The sequence below is a fragment of the Oncorhynchus keta genome, chromosome 32, assembly GCF_023373465.1.
Source record: "Oncorhynchus keta strain PuntledgeMale-10-30-2019 chromosome 32, Oket_V2, whole genome shotgun sequence".
Classification (NCBI taxonomy): Eukaryota; Metazoa; Chordata; class Actinopteri; order Salmoniformes; family Salmonidae; genus Oncorhynchus; species Oncorhynchus keta.
Genome location: NC_068452.1, coordinates 7,188,173 through 7,206,849, shown reverse-complemented (window position 1 = coordinate 7,206,849; position 18,677 = coordinate 7,188,173). Strand labels below are relative to the sequence as shown.

General features: G+C 43.8%; 1 protein-coding gene across 1 annotated transcript; it reads left to right on the top strand.

The window, feature by feature from the left end:
* The first annotated feature begins 4,037 nt into the window (after positions 1-4,037).
* LOC118364953 (envoplakin-like) lies at positions 4,038-18,613 on the top strand. Its single transcript, XM_035746792.2, has 22 exons — positions 4,038-4,279; positions 6,726-6,825; positions 6,941-7,095; positions 7,451-7,574; positions 7,931-8,062; positions 8,182-8,223; positions 8,550-8,711; positions 8,906-9,013; positions 9,216-9,311; positions 9,563-9,676; positions 10,283-10,429; positions 10,803-10,957; positions 11,080-11,180; positions 11,512-11,672; positions 12,172-12,308; positions 12,438-12,576; positions 13,541-13,734; positions 13,904-14,054; positions 14,173-14,256; positions 14,365-14,472; positions 14,593-14,685; positions 14,808-18,613. The coding sequence occupies exons 1-22, from the start codon at positions 4,227-4,229 to the stop codon at positions 18,195-18,197; spliced, it is 5,946 nt and encodes a 1,981-aa protein (XP_035602685.2). The 5' UTR covers positions 4,038-4,226; the 3' UTR covers positions 18,198-18,613.
* Positions 18,614-18,677: the final 64 nt, after the last annotated feature.

The window sequence follows — 18,677 nt, the reverse complement described above, 5'->3', positions numbered from 1 at the left end:
CATGATCAGGAATCATCAGTATGAGTAGATTATGATGTGCTGTCTGGTGAATCACTTTCCTTCTACTGTATGCATATCTATACAGGGTTATGTACTTCAATATAAAATGGCTAATCGCAATCCTACTTGTGTGTACTAAATGAATGTGGTATTAGGCTAGATGTATTACACGTTCACTGTATACACACAAATTTATTGTTTTCCCATGCACTCTCTTACTGCAAAAGTGTTGCCATGGGAACCTTGAGGCTGGCAGCTTCTGGTGTTCCTTGTACTCCACACAACCGGTATAACAGCATGACAACTAAGTTTTCCTAGTAATTATGACAGTTATGGTATGGCATATCTTAATTTTTTACAATTTAGCCAGGTAAGTCAATTAAGGACAAATTCTTATTTACAATGACACCTAGGAACAGTGGCTTGTTCAGCGGCAGATCGACAGATTTTTACCTTGTCAGCTCGGGGATTTGATCTAGCAACCTTTTGATTACTGGCCCAACGCTCTAACCACTAGGCTACCTGCTGCCCCAAATATAAAGAAATTGACAACCCTGCCCATTGATAAAAGCAGCCATATTTTCCACCTCATGGCCGTTCTTGAGGAAGACTAATGGGCATTACCAAAACACCTCAGGATTAGCAAAAACAGTAACTGTAATAATCAATGGGCAAATAATAACTTGGTTAAACCAGAATGAACATGTGACATCAAGTAAAACAAATAATTCCTTTAATGGCCCAATGGCTGTTTATGACATGAGTAAAGTCATTTTATTTGGTTGTACATAAGTCGATACTGAACAAAAATATAAACGCAACATGTAAAGTGTTGGTCCCATTTAAAAATTAAAAATAAACATTTTTTTACCCCTTTTTCTCCCCAATTTCTTGGTATCCAATTGGTAGTTAGTCTTGTCTCATCGCTGCAACTCCCGTATGGACTCGGGAGAGGCGAAGGTTGAGAGCCATGGGTCCTCCGAAACCATACCCCACAGATCCGCACTGCTTCTTGATACAATGCCCGCTTAATCAGGAAGCCAGCCACACTAATTTGTCGGAGTAAACGTCGTACACCTGGCGACCGTGTCAGCGCGCATGCTCCCACTCTGCCATGCCACAGGAGTCGCTAGGGCGCGATGGGACAAGGATAATCCTGACCGCCAAACCCTCCCCTAACCCAGACGACGCTGGGCCAATTGTGTGCCGCCCCGTCTCACAGTCACGGCCGGCTGCCATGGATCTCTAGTGGCACAGTGGCACTCTAGTGGCACAGCTCGTGACTGCGATGTAGTGCCTTAGACCTATGCCCTCCCAGGCCCACCCATAGCTGCGGCACTGCCCAGTCATGAATTGATTTCAATCGACTGATTTCCTTGTATGAACTTTAACTTAATAAAAGTGTTGAAATTGTTGCATTTATGTATATTTTTTCAGTATAAAATTTTAAACAATTTAGATAAGTCTAAGACAAATGAAACATTCAAAAATCAAAAGTTCAGTAAATAACAGGTAACTAAATTAAATTAAGGCAAACTAGGCAGATCAAATAAAATATATAGTAAACCAAAATCAAACGACCATCAAAAAGAATTGGGGAAATAATCTATCAACAAAGAAGACATCTGAATGTCCTTTCGCAGTATGACATGGGGAAAGGATTAAGGGTTTGGTTAAGGTTGGGAATAGGTTACGGTCAGTAGCTATGTTACCATTAACTTCAGCAGTGATTTCTTTTGACGACGACATTTATTGAGTTTGCATAGAAAATAGATGCGACAATTGCCTGCAACGGTACGTTTCCATTGAACTGTCTTGTGTCGATTAAAAACAGCTGGACATTTGGTTTCCCTTTCCTTTTAAGAACACTGATCTAGTGAAAGGACTTGGCATGTCCCTATATACTTGGAATGCTTTCACCTACCCGGTCCTCTGAAACCAGTTGTCATAAATTAAAGTCAAGGAAAGTTAACAATTCAAGACTATTGTTACACAGCTCTCTAACTGTTTCACAATTCAACTGGGTCTTATCCACAAGGTAGAATGTAGAATACAAATGAAGTGGTTGAAGTTTTCCCATGATCCATTTAGCCAAATTGTGCATTAATACATTGGCGTCAGCCTGTATGCCCTCCCACCTAGTATTTAGAATGACTTCAGGTGCCCGTAAAAATGATTATGCAATTATCATTTATTTGGAAAAACTCCATTTCCATCGCCATTTGTCACAATAGAAAATGTGACCGAGCATATAACAAATGTGCGCGCTCTGAATCTTACTCTCTTTCAATTAACGTCTCCAAGCCACATTCCTCTCCGTCCCCCATTGTTGATAAGCTTAGCAGAAACCCTCATCTTGAATGAACGTACAAGTCTTCCGTTTGGCAAACAAGGACATTATCAATGAATGAAGTATTTGTATGATTAAATATTTTGCCGTGGGCCTACTAGTTGAGATGTCCCTTGTCTTAGATCACTCCCAAAAACAGTCATTCTAGGCCTCTATCCTGTTCCTTGTTTATTTCTGGTCAACCTATTGATGAGAGAATGAATAACTTTGATATCTGGTTTTATAAAGGTGCACAGGAGTCTCGTGTCCATAGCTAGGTAATTGAGGATAATGTCAAACTTTATTGTAGATTTGTGACAGGCCATCTCCAAGGGGTTCGTTTGACGCTAGTTTCCACTTCACAGTAGGGCTGTTTTTGGTTGCAGAAATGGCTTCTTGAAGACGTGAACTTTCATTTGTCTTAATTACAAACGTGTATGGGTATGGGAACCATAAATATTGAATAAAAATGTTCAGTGATGAGCCTTGTTTAGTCAAGGAGAAAGCACTGAGCTATTTTCCATGAAGGATCCTTCATGGAAAGCCATGATTGACTGAGGATAATGGTTGGGTTAACCATACAGACGGGTTGGTTGTGCGTTTACGGGTGAATTCTTAAAGAGATGGGTGGGGCTTAAGAGGGTGTGAACGATGCTGAATTGCCGTTCACAAAGAAGAGCTTTTAAAAATAAAAAAATCTCCTGAATGGGATAGCAAGTTTATCAACTTTCAAAGCAGCATAACTTTCCCATGTTTACTCCAACAGTGTATGAAAAACATGTTGAAGCTGAGTTTGTATAAAAAAAATAAAAAAATAAAGCAAAATCACTTACATTTGACATAAGCCCCCATAGAAAGATCTGGTCACATTTGTGAAGCCCACTGTAAGGGACATGTACAAGCAATGTATAGAACAGACCCAATGTTCTTATGGTATGTGTAAAATAACATTTCTCTGTTGGATACATTCTAATATTCTGAACTTTGATTCAGAAAGATTTTTGTTGCTTTTTCAAAATCAATATAATACTTGGTAATTGATTGTTTTACAACAGGGATCATCACACAGTAAACCATCTATCTGCTGCAGGCCAATTTTCTTCTTGAGCGGATGATCGAGGGACCGGAACATAATTACAAATAATTTATAAACTGCAAACACACACTATAGGTGCGGCAGAGGAATACTTGGGAACCAAAATTAAAATCAGTGGTTAGGCGTTTTTGGACTAGTTTGAAAAAGCCGGAAGGGTTGCAAGTTCAAGCCCCACACATGCTGACAAGGTACAAATCTGTCGTTCTGCCCCTGAACAGGCAGTTAACCCACTGTTCCTAGGCCATAATTGAAAATAAGAATTAACTGACTTGCCTAGTTTAAAAAAATAGGAACAGAGTACACAGGCACCCACTAAGATAGGATTGTAATTCATCTTGCCTTGTTTAAGGTTTATATTACCTCCACTACTTATTAGTATATAATTACCCACAAGCCCATGTCATTCTACATGGATCCTTATAGAAATGGAATGTTTCTCCAGACTCCCTAGCAAAATAGCAACAGTGACTTTAGAAAACCTCAATGAGTGGCAGTGAACCAATGAACGGGGAGGGTTGAACTAGAGAGGTGAGTAAAGGAGGGCAGGAGTGAGGAGAAGGAGTGTGTAAGAACAGGTTGGCCCGGTCCTGTGGAACAAAATAGGTTGTAAACAGGGAGGGGAACAGGTACTCTTTCAGTCAGCTTAATCACAGTGCTGACACCAACGGGGACACACTGAAATAGGCACGGGGAGTGTGTGTCTTATCTGTGACAGCGAGAGAGGAACAGAGAGTGTGAGGGGAACAGAGAGACTTGAGTTCTGTCCGTGGAGTGGAACGTCCACTCGCCAAAAGATCCAGGATGTTCAAGAAGAAGGACAGTAATACCTTGAAGGGGTCCGGCAAGATCAGCAAGTGAGTCTTGAAGGAATGACAGCAAACTCGGTCATGCAACCCTCTCCACTCTACCGCCTTCCTCCTTTCCTCTCCTTCTTCCTAAACATGGATTTGTTTCTTATCTCCGGTGTTTGCCCTCTTTCTCGTAGAATCCTCTGGAATCTCATTTGTTTAGTTAATTCCTAACTACTGGATAATGGGGATTGGAAGGTGGATGGTTTACTGTGTGTTTTGGCATGTTGCCGTCGTCAAGGAGACCAACTTTTGTTCGATGTAAAGATATGAAGAGAAGTTTTGTTTGTCTCTTTGGTTGTCTTGATGTTATCGTAGATTTTGCGGGGTTTTTATGTGGCCTTAGGTCAGATTTGCTCAGGAGAAGCATTAGAGGGGCTCTCAATCACCTGTTTGTGTATGTGTATGTGTGTGTGTTTTCAGGTCACGTAAAACAGATTCAAAAATTTGATGCCGTTATCAAATGGTACGGCTCCTTAGATTGATTGATTTGATTTGACATTGATTTGGTGACTATTCACGTCATAACATTCCCCGTGGAGGGATAAATGATGGCATCAAGATTTCTACTTTAGCACGAAAGAGTAGGACATACAGCACATAGATAAGGTAGGTTAGGGACATATAATTGTATCAATGTTCATCCATCAATCAAGTATGACTCCTATGTCAATGCGTCATCAAAAGCGTAGCCTGTAGGCCTACATTAACGATGAATCAAGTGTCACCCGATTAGAAAAATACGAATCACTTGAGCGTCCCTAAGGTCAAAAATCAACCCTGACCTTTTGTTTTTGTCTCGTCTTCAGCACAGGCCTGCTTAGCACCAGGATGGGTGGTGTTTATGTTGAGTCAATGGAGACTGGTGTTAATGGGGATGTAACCTGTAAGCCTATGGGGGTTACACTGGTGAAAAGACTCCCAAGAGAAAGATGGGAATGAAAATGAGGCGGGAATACATGGCTTTATCTTGGCCAGGTCGCAGTTGCTAATGAGAACTTGTTCTCAACTAGCCTACCTGGTTAAATAAAGGTGAAATTAAAAATAAATAATAGTTTACCCAATCCATCACCTGTAGAAGTTGTCATTGGAGGGATAGTGGTGTTTAAAGAGGTTTGTGAGTCCTGTAGTGCTGGTATTTAAAGGGGAGGTTAGTGGCATCACTTCAGTGCTGCTATGGTCCTTAGGGGCATTTTGACATGAGAACACAGATCTATGGATTACTGAATCGGTCCTCTTATGCTGCTGGTACAAGCATATGTAATCTCATTACATCATAGTACATGTTTTACTGTTGATAGCAGCACTTTCATTTCAAAATGGCTCCTTGGGTTTATAAGGAACATGGGCAGAAATGTTGGGGTTGTGGAATGTAGTCAGTTAAGAAAAATACAACTACACAGTCAAAATAGTGGACTATTTTCAACACATGCACTGAATATCACCTGAATTGGTGAAATGAATTGATCCCAACTCAGATGAACAGTTGTAAGACGACAGTTACATACAGTATTTTACAGTTTATCAGGCAATCTGAAAAGCCTGGATTCTAAGCTGTGGAAAAGTATTCAACACACGTCTAACCCTCTCGGGAGATCAATGCTCTACCTTGAACCACTGCCCTGGGAGAGTACCCACTAGGTCGGCAGAGAGAGAGAGCAATACAGGCAGGCACAGTCACACAGAGGGAGTGACAGAGAGACAAACAAATAGTTGTTGTGGAATGATGGAATGTTCAGCGTTTTGGGAATTCTCAGGTGGGGCAGTGGAAGTGATTCACCCTCCTGTTGATCCCAGGTCGTCACCTCTAGAGACCATTGGGTTTAGGTCCCAAATGGCACACTATTCCCTACATAGTGCACTACTTTTGACATGGTCAAAAGTACTGCACTATGAAGGGAATAGGGTGCCTTTTGAGACTCACCCGTGGTTTCATTTCAAGAGTGTTGTCTTATGTAGGGCCAGGAGCTTTTCCTGAACATCAAGAACCCAGTGCCCTAGTTATAGGTTCTACCTATGGCCCAGAGTTCTTCCTGGTCAAGTCAGATAAGAACTCCTGGTCCTAGTAATACATTTGGACTTTTGTTAGTCTTGGACAAAGTGTTGGTTTTGGACAAAGGGAGTTCACGGAGGACAGCTTCACACACATCTACTCTGTGTCACTATCTATTCTTAGCCTGTGGTTGTATATATCTAATGATTTTGCGTGTAATGTTTTGTATTTGGATAGCTTCCACAAGGATAATGGCCTCTGCATCCATCTTAAATGTTTAGGACCTTGACCTTCATTGGTCACCTTCATTGGTCAAGGACAACAACTGAAGTGCTCGATTCAGACAGAGATTCCATGTCCACATTCCTCCCTCTGCCTTTTTCCTTTTTGCATTTTGTATCTTCTTTGCTATTTTTCTAAATCAGATCTTTAACCTTTTAACCTTTGCCCTCTAAACAGGTCCACAGCCAACGACTTGGCCTTGGTGATTGCACGGATGCAGAAGAATTCCGACCAGGTGGAGAAAGATGTCCTCCGGGCCGAAGAGCTACTGGCTGTGGTGAGAATACATACTGACGGTCTCTCTTTCTCTCTAAATAATAGTGTGTCCATGGACTTCAATTCTGGCCACTAACTGTTCTGTTGACTCACCTACTGTCTTCATTGCTATGTAGGATGCAGAGAATGAGAAGAAAAACCGCCCCCTCCAGCACCAGAAAGTGGTGGCAAGCAACCTGTCTGAGGCTGAGGGCCTGCTGAATGACCTCTTCCTGGATGTGGACAGGGCCAAGAAGTGCAAACACCCCCAAAGCAGCGAGATAGAGAGCGAGTGAGTGACCTCTTCTAGGCCCATCCCACTGAGCACAAATGTCAATTCAACGTCTATTCTACAATTTCATTGAAATGACGTGGAAACAACGTTGATTCAACCAGTGTTCCCAGTGGGGTATCTCTTATGAACGCTGATATCATTTGGGCTCTTCAGCTGCTCCAAAAAGATGAGTCTCTGCAGAAATCCACTTTTCCCTTTAAGACATTTGATCATTGGGGGATGCAGTGAGGGTCCATCTGGATTCGTTTACTAAAACGTGTTGCTCTTGCCAGTTCTCTTTGTTATCATGCTCATGCTAAACATACTAAAACGTCTTTTCCCCCTCCCTCCCTCAACCTTTTGTTCCTTCCAGTGTCAGTCACCTCCATGACCGCTGGCTGAAAGACTGTGCCTTCTACCGGGACATCTATGAGCCTGTCAACGATGTGGAGCTGAAGCCCAGAATCGACTGGGCTTCAGTGCTCAATCGGAAACAGGTAAAAATCAAGTGTCCTCTTCTTCTTTGGCAACTAACTTAAGACCAAGCCTCCACATTGTAAACATCCTTATCAAAGCATGGTGCTCATCCCCTTGACAAACTGTTCTGGTCACCAATCCAAGCTGAAATGTACTTCCGTTGTACTATATATTGACTGACTTAGCTAACACAACGGTGCACAACACAACAATGAGCACAGCAGTATACAACGTTCAGTTCATCGCTATCCTACAGTTCATGTTCATTTAAGATACCCCACACGAATGCATGCTACCATCAAGCCTCTTTTTACTTTTCTTCTGAGTCTAATTGTGTCCATGACTGACCATACCGTTCTGCATGTCTGTCTCTCAGAGGGAGGTGAACACGGAGGAGTACGGGCCCACCATGGCTGACCTGAAGAAGCAGATCGCCGCCCACAACATACTGCACAAGGAGATCGAGGCCTACAGCTCTCAGCTCAGCACCAGCTCCACCAGCACCAAGGTAACCCCTTCAACTCTCTCACCTCTGTGACGATGAATTCAAGGGTTCGTGGATTTAATGGATGTGTTTGAAAACATCTTGTAGCTAGTGAACATGACAACAATTCATTTGTGTTTCAGGAGGAGTATGCTGCCATCAAGAAACAATACAACAACCTCTTGGTAAGTCTGTGTATCATATGGGTACTATGAGATCCAGAGGAGGCTGGTGGGAGGAGCTATAGGAGGACGGGCTCGTTGTAATTGGCTGGAATGGAATAAATGGAACAGAGTCCAACACGGGGATTCCAAATGTTTGATGTGTTTGATACTGTTCCATTTATTCCATTCCAGCCAATTACAACGAGCCCGTCCTCCTATAGCTCCTCCCACCAGCCTCCTCTGATGGTATCGGTGGTCACTTTCAACCTAAAAAGTAATTGTAACATCTGTTCTCTTTTTGGTGTGACTCTTTACAGTTGTTATATAATACTGTTCTATTCCCACAGGACAATTCAAAATGGCGGCACCACTACCTGAGCAGTCTGTATGACTACATGCAGGGCTGTAACAAGGAGCTGGCCTATCTAGGAGACGAACAGGCAAAAATCCTGAAACAGGACTGGAGCGACCACATGTTGGACCCTCCAGACGTCCGTAGACAGTATGAGGTGAGAGTCCATCTTAGGGGTCAAATAGAGTGTCACTCAATGTCAATGGACGTTACATAACAATAAAGTATGAAAATGTTGCTTGAGGAGGTGCTTCATAGGTTTCTGACGTGGATGTACATTTAGATTCCCATTACTGAAGGAGCCATGTTCAGTGACATCATATTTATTAAAAAAAAAAAAATCTCAATCAGAACTTTAAGAACAACAGCCTGCTGTCCCATGAGAGCGAAGTGAACAAACTCCAGGACGACGGAGATCGACTCATTGAACTGAAGCACCCGGCCAGCACCACAATACAGGTACACGCCAATAACCAATGAAAACTTTTAAGTACACCTCCCCTTGTCGACTCTTACCATTTTACATTGTCTTCAATCAAGAATCGATCACCCTTCCGTAGATTAGACTTCTACATGTAGGTCCACCAAGTTTACAATGTTCCTGAAAGATATCGAGGTTTCCCCTTTTTCCGTGATGGCTTCATCTTTATACTTGTTTCAGGCTCAGAGAGATTCTTTACGGAATGACTGGCAGAAGTTCCTCAACCTGTGCATCTGCCAAGAGACCCATCTGGATAACATGGAGGATTTCAAGAGGGTAAATGTCACTCAGAATACATTAATTAACGAGGCTTCATAGTATCGTCATCAGCTTAGAATAATATTCAGACTTCCGTCTTTATTGCCAGAATGGAAAGGGTATCTTCTGTTTGGTTTTGAAGCAGAAATGTCCCTAAGCACATTACCATAGACATTCAGCATGATCAGTAAACTGGATAGGTCAAAGATACTGTATGTGGAAAAAAGATACCATGTTCTGATGTGTTGTCTGTCTGTGTCCCTGTTCAGTACCAACTAGATGTGGAGACACTATCGGAGTCTCTGAGTGAACTCAACTCGAGCCTGAAGAAAGTGGAAGGCTCAACTGGGAGGAGTGGCTCAGCGATGACTCTACAACTGGAGGTAAGAGAAGATCTAGTTTATTAGTCCATACTAGATGGGAATTTGTCTTCTGCTTATTTCCAACTTCTCTGATACATACACACACACACACACACAAAAATACAAATATAGGTAATGCCAGGATGTGAACACTGATATCTATTGTACATCTGGATACTGTTCCAATCTCATTGAATCTTTGGTGTTAGCTTGCCAGTAAACTTTCAACACACCCATGAATCATGAAGATGCTACATTGCATTTCATATTGAGAAAAGTAAATACAACTCATGCTTTTACCTCTGCACATTTATTATCAAATTTATTGTCATATAAATATATATATAAAAAAAAATTTCAAGACCATTATTTTTTTTCTACAATATCAATTTATGGGCTTTAACTCCCTGCACCACAATAGAGACATAAATGGTAGTGTGCATGTTAACACTTCACTTCTAAAGACATTACATTTCTTTCACACATTATCAAATGTTATCATGACACTACCCTACTACATTAAATAAATAGTAAATAACGTGAAGAAAAATGGTTATTCTGAAATGCAATGCAGGTGGTCCCAATTTCACCTTTACCCACTCTCTCTCTCTCTCTCTCTTCTCTCAGGCTGAGGAGAGCACGGTGCAACGCAACGAGCAGCTCCTGGCTGACCTGAGGAAGAGGAGCACCACCATCGCCCCCCTCAAGCTGCGCCGCTACCCGCCCACCAGGTCCACCACTGTGGAGTCCCTCTGTGACTGGAAGACTGAGAAGGTATGACCAGCTGCTCTTGACCTCTCACCTTTTAACTTTGACCCTGTCCTGGAGCCTCCACCACAGGTTACGGTATGAAGTCAAAGCGGGTTCGAAACCTCTGTAGAATCTTTGATAAAGCTACTAAGCAATGACGTGACTCCTAGAGTAGAATAGAATGCTCTACCACGGCACTGAGAGGTGTGTCAAGCCATGCAACATAATGTAGGCTCATGTAAACATCCAAAAACCAAACATTACCGTGACTCGGGAACTCACTAAAATAAATTCAAGTTCCTAGATACCTCAGTATTGGGCATTGTGTTTGTGAGATGAAAAGGAATATTTTCATGTGATCCATTCTGAGGAAAGTTCTCTCTTTGTGTTCTTTTAGGCTGAACTCACTCGAGGGGACAAGTTCACCCTCAAGTCGAATTCAGACGTTGAGAACTGGGATGTATTGACCAGCGGTGGGGCAACCAAAACCTTTCCAGGGGTCTGCTTCCTGATCCCACCCCCTGACCCAGAGGCCACTGCCACCGTAGACCTGTAAGCAACAGGAGCACATTTATGTAAATTATATGACATGCATATGGACAATAATACTTCAATTTTGTGAATTAAAATGTCTCAGTTCTAACGATTTTTTTTGTGTGTGTGCGCGTGCGCAGACATGGTGATGTGCTTGACGACATCAAGAAGAGGAGGGCTGTTTATTTAGGCACAATGAAGGACAAGATCCGTTGTGTCGAAGAGAAACCCGTATACACAGGTGAGGAAAAAGTTGCTCCAGTAATCCCAGTACCCCAAAACAAAGCCTTCCAAATAACTCTGGACCTGCTCCTGTTACTGCTAGGATCCTTAACTGTAAATAAGGAGAAATGGCTTCTCCAACTTTTGATTCAACCTTGTCCCGAGACCACATATCACGTTCAATTAATCACGTCATGTAAACCCTAAGCCAAAGGGTATTTATGGGACATGTGTACATATGCAATATGTGAAATTAACTACGGCTGCAGATAAAAATGGCACCCTATTCCCTGCATACTGCACTACTATTGATAAGGCCAGATTATCATTGCCCTGTGTCCCCCACGTAGCCCCACCATCCAACCCCAAAGCTAAAGCCGTGGCCGGTCAGCTGGATAAGCTGGATGAGGACCTGGTCAAAGCCAAGCAGGGCATGTTGAGCCGTCTGAGGGCCCCGCTGGACCGCAGTGACCCCACCGCCGACCTGGCCAAGAGGCTGAAGGAGCAAGAGGTGAGAGAGTCTTGTTTTTAACTTTATCGAGACAGATTCAAGTGGAAGTGAGCAGGAAGACAGAGAAGGCGAGAGAAAGTCTTGTTTTTAACTTTATTGAGACCGATACAAGAGGAAATGAGCAAGGAGACTGCGAAGGAGGGAGAAAGAGAGTAGAGGTGGAGCCGGGATTTCTACCCACGCTGTGGAGTGATATGTGTTGCAGGCCACATTACCCACTCGACCAGCCTCAGGCAGTCTAAGGGCACATCCAAAATGGTACCCTATTCCGCTACTTTTTGATAGATAGAAAGCATGTCTACCAGCCATTGTAACTGTACAGTATATCTTCATGCTGGTTAACAAGCTAAATCTGAATAATTATAGATTGATATTGATGGATTCGCGCCTCCTAAAGAGGATGATAACGATGAGGAGTCTAATGACGATGATGATAGTTATGCTATTGTTGGTGAGGATGGTACTGACTCTCATGATACGGTGGTTGTACCTCTTGTAGAAAGCAGCAGATGCTCTGGCAGCTATGGAGCAGCCAAAGTTGGAGAAGGACATCTCCAAAGGCCTTGCAGCCAAACTTCAAGCTGCCAAGGACAAGCAAGATGGCATCGCAGCCCTGGCCGACCTATTTAACAAGAAGTACGACCATTTTACAAACATACATTATCCTCGATCACCTGTCTTAGCGATATGCTATTATCAGAAAATAGCATCACACAGAAGATCTTGCTGTTAATTATTTTAATTTTTTTGCCACTTATTCAATAGGGCCAATGCATCTCTGAACCTGGAGAAGCAGATCAAGAAAGTGGATGGCATCGTCTCTGGCTTTGAGGAAAAGCTGAATAAGGATGGCCCTATCCCAGATGTCCCCAATGCTATACAGGACCGCACCCAGGAGATCCAGGTGGGCGGGACAATTACCAGTGCACCCCATTCCCTATATAGTGAACTACTTTTGACCAGGACCATTGTCTACACTGTCTTGGATTAGTGTGCCATTTTGGACACACATCAACAGTCTTAAGAGAACCAAATAGATTCTACAGTATCCCTGAACAAATTGGACCAGAGAATACCCTAGTGATTGACTTGAAGTAATAAAGGACTATATCATTTGACTGCACATTTCAGTCACCCCTTCAAATTTAGCTAAAAGCACAGCACCAGGACACATTTCAGTCACCCCTTCTAATGTAGCTAAAAGCACAGCACCAGGACACATTTCAGTCACCCCTTCTAATGTAGATAAAAGCACAGCACCAGGACACATTTCAGTCACCCCTTCTAATGTAGCTAAAAGCACAGCACCAGGACACATTTCAGTCACCCCTTCTAATTTAGCTAAAAGCACAGCACCAGGACACATTTCAGTCACCCCTTCTAATTTAGCTAAAAGCACAGCACCAGGACACATTTCAGTCACCCCTTCTAATTTAGCTAAAATCACAGCACCAGGACACATTTCAGTCACCCCTTCTAATGTAGCTAAAAGCACAGCACCAGGACACATTTCAGTCACCCCTTCTAATTTAGCTAAAAGCACAGCACCAGGACACATTTCAGTCACCCCTTCTAATTTAGCTAAAAGCACAGCACCAGGACACATTTCAGTCACCCCTTCAAATTTAGCTAAAAGCACAGCACCAGGACACATTTCAGTCACCCCTTCTAATTTAGCTAAAATCACAGCACCAGGACACATTTCAGTCACCCCTTCTAATTTAGCTAAAATCACAGCACCAGGACACATTTCAGTCACCCCTTCTAATTTAGCTAAAATCACAGCACCAGGACACATTTCAGTCACCCCTTCTAATGTAGATAAAAGCACAGCACCAGGACACATTTCTCGTATCTGTTCTCTACAGAGTCTGCGTAAGGATGTGGCGGGCTCTCAGAGTGAACTGAAAAAGCTGGGCCAGGAGCTGGAGACCAGCGAGCAGCTGTGTAGTTCCCTGCAGCAGGGCTACCAGGAGTACTGCCCAGACATCCATCGCCAGGGGACCCAGGTCAAACAACTACAGAACCGCTACTCTAACGTCAACAACCGGCTGAAGGAGAGGTGAGCCCAGGGCCACTTGCCTGTCAGCTAACGTTGACCACACACACCATGTCTGCAAATATATGGTATCAAAAATAGTCCATTCGTTTGCTCAAACGTCAGATGAATAGAATAATTGTTTTCAGTTTGTCATCGTGAAAGTGTTTTTCATTGTGATTTTCTGTCTCAGAGAGGGCCTCTTGCAAGAGGCTGCAGGCAAGAACCAGGAATTCCAGGACTCAAGCAAATCTCTGAACTCCTTCCTGAAAAATCTGCCTGACAACAAGATCAGCCCCAGCGATGACCTATCACAGGTCAACTCCAAGCAGACCTCCCAGAAGGTCAGTCTGTATGTGTTGTGTGTCAAGAAGCTTTGAAATTGTTGGGAGATATTCTTAAAATATCATTGTAAGACACATATTTTGCAATCGAGTTTTAATTTGGTCATTTCTATTGCAGAGGGTGGTGGACGACATCAAGAGGAAGGGAGATGACCTGGATAGAGTGGTTGACCTTTCCCAAGATTTGCAGAATATCCTCAATGTAAGACTCATTATCCTACTCCATCATGATTAACCGTTTATTTGTGCAACAGATATTTAAATATTTGGATATTGAATAATAAAATCTTAATTTCAACTTCTTGTGCAGGAATATGAGGTCAACACTGACAAATACAGCAGCGCCCTCGACAATGTGGGAGCCAACGATTCCAAAAGGCGTCACACCTCCACCCTTGCCAATTCTGTGCAGAACCAGGTAATACGTAAGGAATGGAAGTCAATAGACACAAATGACATTCATGTTTATCATGTTTTCCTGCATGTTTTCTTGAGCACTGTGAGCTGAAGGATGGCTGTGCTTCTTTGTACATTACAGGAAAAGGCTGTGGTGAACCACTATGCTAAAACGTCAGCTGAGAATGACCAGCTGCTCAATCAGATGGGCTTTGCTAAGAACCTCATCGCTCAGGTGAGTTGGAAAATCTAGCTAAACATAACTTCTTTCCCACTGCCAGTTTTGATCAATTGAATGTGTTTCGGACACAAAATGATGAAAATGTTGAAGTATTTTTTTTTGTTTACTTTTTGTAGAAACATGAGAAACAATCAATAGAACCAACCATAAAACCAATCATAAACATAAAGAGCCTGCAGCGAGAGTTGAGTGTGGAGAGCGATAGACGCAGCCGTGCTGAGACTGACGTGGCAACGTTCAAGACCAGGATGCTGTCTCTGAAGAGCCGTAAAGGGATGCATCGAGTTGAGGAGAAGGAGGTGCTTGAGTACTACCGCGACCCGAAACTGGAAACCGACCTAAAAGATCTAGAGGACCAAATCCACAAAGAGGCCTTGAAGCGCAGCCGTACCCAGGGTGAGCTTGAGGGTGTGAAAATCAAAATCGCCAATTTTGAGGATGACCTCAAGTGCATCAAGCCCAAACTGGTGACTAGAGAGGTGACTGAGTTTGAGAGAGATCCTCAGTTGGATGTAGAAGCCTCCAAGTTAAAAGACGAGATCGGCAAGATAAAGAATGAAGTTCGAGTAAAAGAGGGAGAAGTCATTCAACAGAAGACAGAGGTCACCATCCTGAATGCTACAAGACCCAACATCAGGGAGAAGATCATGAAAAAGGAGGTGATTCGATTGGAGAAGGATCCAGAGATGCTCAAGGCTGTTAAAACATTTGAGAAGGAAATTGCAGATGAAGGCCACAAGAGCAAGACTCTGAATGACGAGATCTTCCAAACGAGGAGCCAGATCAATGCATTGGAGAGGATCATTCCCACCATTCAGCCCAAGGTGGTCACCAGGGAGGTGAAGAAAGTCGAACAGGACCCTGAGCTAATCAATGAATCCAAGAGGATTCGTTCAGGCCTAGAGGGAGAGAAAATTGAGACGGACTCTCTGGTCAAGGAGGTCTCTCAGCTCAAAAATCGGTATAGCGAGGTGGGGCAGTGGAAGCCCAAGGTCGAACTCAGGGAAACCGTCAATGAGATCTACCGCATAGATCCACAAACAGAGTTGGAGATAATGCGTCTGAAGAAAGATGTTCAAGACTTCAACAAGCAGCGTTCTGACTTACAGGACCAGATCACTTTGGTCATGGTCGATCTGGAAGCCCTGCGTTCCAAGAAGCCAAAGGTGGAGCTGAAGGAAGTCATCCAAGACGTGGTGAAAGAGGAGAGGAGCCCTGAGAATGAAAGAGAGATACAGAGGCTCAATGATCAGGTGAACCATCTGCACCGTACTTACAATAATGTAGAGGACCAGATTAACCTCCTGAGGAAAGAGAGGGACGAGTGGAAAGCAGAAAAATCCAAGGTGGAGACAAAGCTGATGACCAAAGAGATCTTCAAGTATGAGGATGATCCGCTCTTGGAGAAGGAGGCAGATCGGCTGAGAAAGGAGGTACGCGAAGAGCAACAGCGTCGCCGTACCATTGAGGAGATGGTGTTCGACCTGCAAAACAAGTACATCCAGCTGGAGAGACAAAAGCCAGAGGAAAAAGTGGTGGTGCAGGAGGTGGTGCGTCTACAGAAGGACCCCAAGCAGATAGTTGAGCATGATAAGCTTGGCAGGAGCCTGGATGAGGAGGTTAAGTCCCGCCGGCAGCTAGAGCTTGAGATGCAAAAACTTAAAACCTTAGTGGAGGAGAAGGAGAACATCCTAAAGCAGAGTGATGAACATCAGACGAAGATTAAAGTGGAGTCTGAACTGAAACAGATCAAACTGCACATCAAAGAGCTTGAGAATGCCCCGCCACCCGTCGAGGAGAGTATTGTTGTCGAGGAGGTCCTGAAAGTTGAGAGAGACCCCAGACTGGAGAGGATGACCAACGGTCTTCGCTCAGACATGGACAAGGAAACCAATGACGTCCAGAATATTCAGAGAAACATCAGGAACACCAATGTCAAGCTTGAGATCCTTCAGCGAGAAAAGGCCGTAGAGAAGACGGTGTACAAAGAGGTTATCCGGGTGGAGAAAGACCAGGCTGTAGAAGCAGAGAGATACCGCCTGAAGGGCCTGGTGTCTCAGGAGAAACATGCCAGGCAGGACCTGGAGGAAAAAATCATACAACTCTCTGATAAACTCAACCGACTGAATGGCACTCAGTCAAGCACTTCCCGGGAAGAGACAAGTCTCATTCTGGCCAGGGACACCTTGCAGAGGGAGAAAGACAACCTCACCCGGGAGCTGAAGAAGTTGGAGTCTGAGAGGCAAGACATCAGCGTATCGTTCCAGCAGCAGACCAAGCTGATGAGCGAGAGAAGCCAGATCAACAGGCAAAAGAGCGTCAAGATGGAGTCTGACGTGCAGCGTCTGGAGAGGGAGATACTGGACGAGAAAGACTCGATCCACCAGAAAGACAACACCATCAGGGAACTCCAAAGGGACAAGGAGAAGGAAGACCATGCAGAGACCCGGACAAAGGAGACCAATGTCTCCACTAAAATCACCATCTTGGACCCTGATACTGGCAATGAACTATCGCCATATGAAGCCTACCTGCAGGGACTGATTGACCGTACCCAGTACATGCATCTGCAAGAGCTGGAGTGCGATTGGGAGGAAATAACTTCCATGGGACCTGATGGGGAGACCTCTGTGCTGCAGGATCGCAAGAGCGGCAAGCAGTACTCTATCAAAAATGCCTTGAGAGATGGAAAACTGACCCAGTATGATCTGCAAAAATACAAGGATGGGAAAATGCCTATTTCAGAGTTTGCCCTCCTTGTCGCAGGTGAAAAAGAAAAACAGCCCAAGTTCAACTCAATCACATCAAAGCCAGCATCCTCGCTAAAGTCGTCCCCTACCAGCAGTGCGCCTGTTCCTGCCCCGAAGGAAAGATATCCTATCGCTGGTGTAATTGACACAAACTCTGACACATGCCTCTCCATACGCAGTGCAGTGGCCCGCAAGCTGATCGAAAGCGGCACAGCACAAAAGCTGTTGGAAGCACAGGCTGCTACAGGGGGCATCGTTGACATCAGCAACATGGAGAGATACTCGGTTCACAAAGCAGCCGAGAGGGGACTCATCGATTCGAGCCAACTGCAGCGGCTACGCAACGCCCAGAAAGCCTACACTGGCGTGGAGGACCCCATGACCAGAGAACGCCTGTCGGTGGGAGAGGCCGTCCTGAAAGGTTGGATGCCCAAAGAAACTGCCCTGCGTTACATGGAGGTGCAATACCTGACAGGAGGGCTGGTAAATCCCAACAACACGGACCGTGTGGGCATACAGGAGGCCATTGGAGCCAAAATGATTGACAGCACCATGATGAGAGAGCTTCAGGACGAGTACAACTACGCCAAGGAAATCGTCGACCCCACAACAAAGGATAAAATCAACTACAAGCAAGCGATGGCCCGCTGCAAGACAGATCCTCAGTCTGGCCTACTGATGCTACCTGCTTCCTCCAAAGTGTCTGGCAGCAGCTACACCCCCACATACAACTCTCAGCGATTTTCTTCCAGATAATAGACCTGTTAAGTGCGCTTGGAGGGTACTGTTGTCTCTACGGTGAATAATATGAAGTCAAATGGTATTGTATAAACATAGATATCAATACTACCCAGAATGTATAATTTAATTTAGTCTGAAAATACTGCATAGCTCACTAAGGTCATGATTGTTGCTGCTGAGTTGCTTTTGTTTACCAAATTTGTTTGGAGATAGCAAAATCTACTTTATAAAAGGACACGAAGGAGTTTTGTTGTTTATCCTTGAAATGATTGTTTTACTAGAGATGATGGGACATGGTGCAATGTTATTGACTAGGTTTCGCTTGTCTTTCTTATTAGTCTTATTTTATTCTCATTCTTATTACACTGATCCTTTTAAATGCAACCTTGATACTGTATCAAGAAAATAATTATTAAAGATGAGATTGTCAACATGTTCTTCATTTCCAACACAATAGAAGAATTAACTACCAGAAAAAAAACCAAAGCAACATGA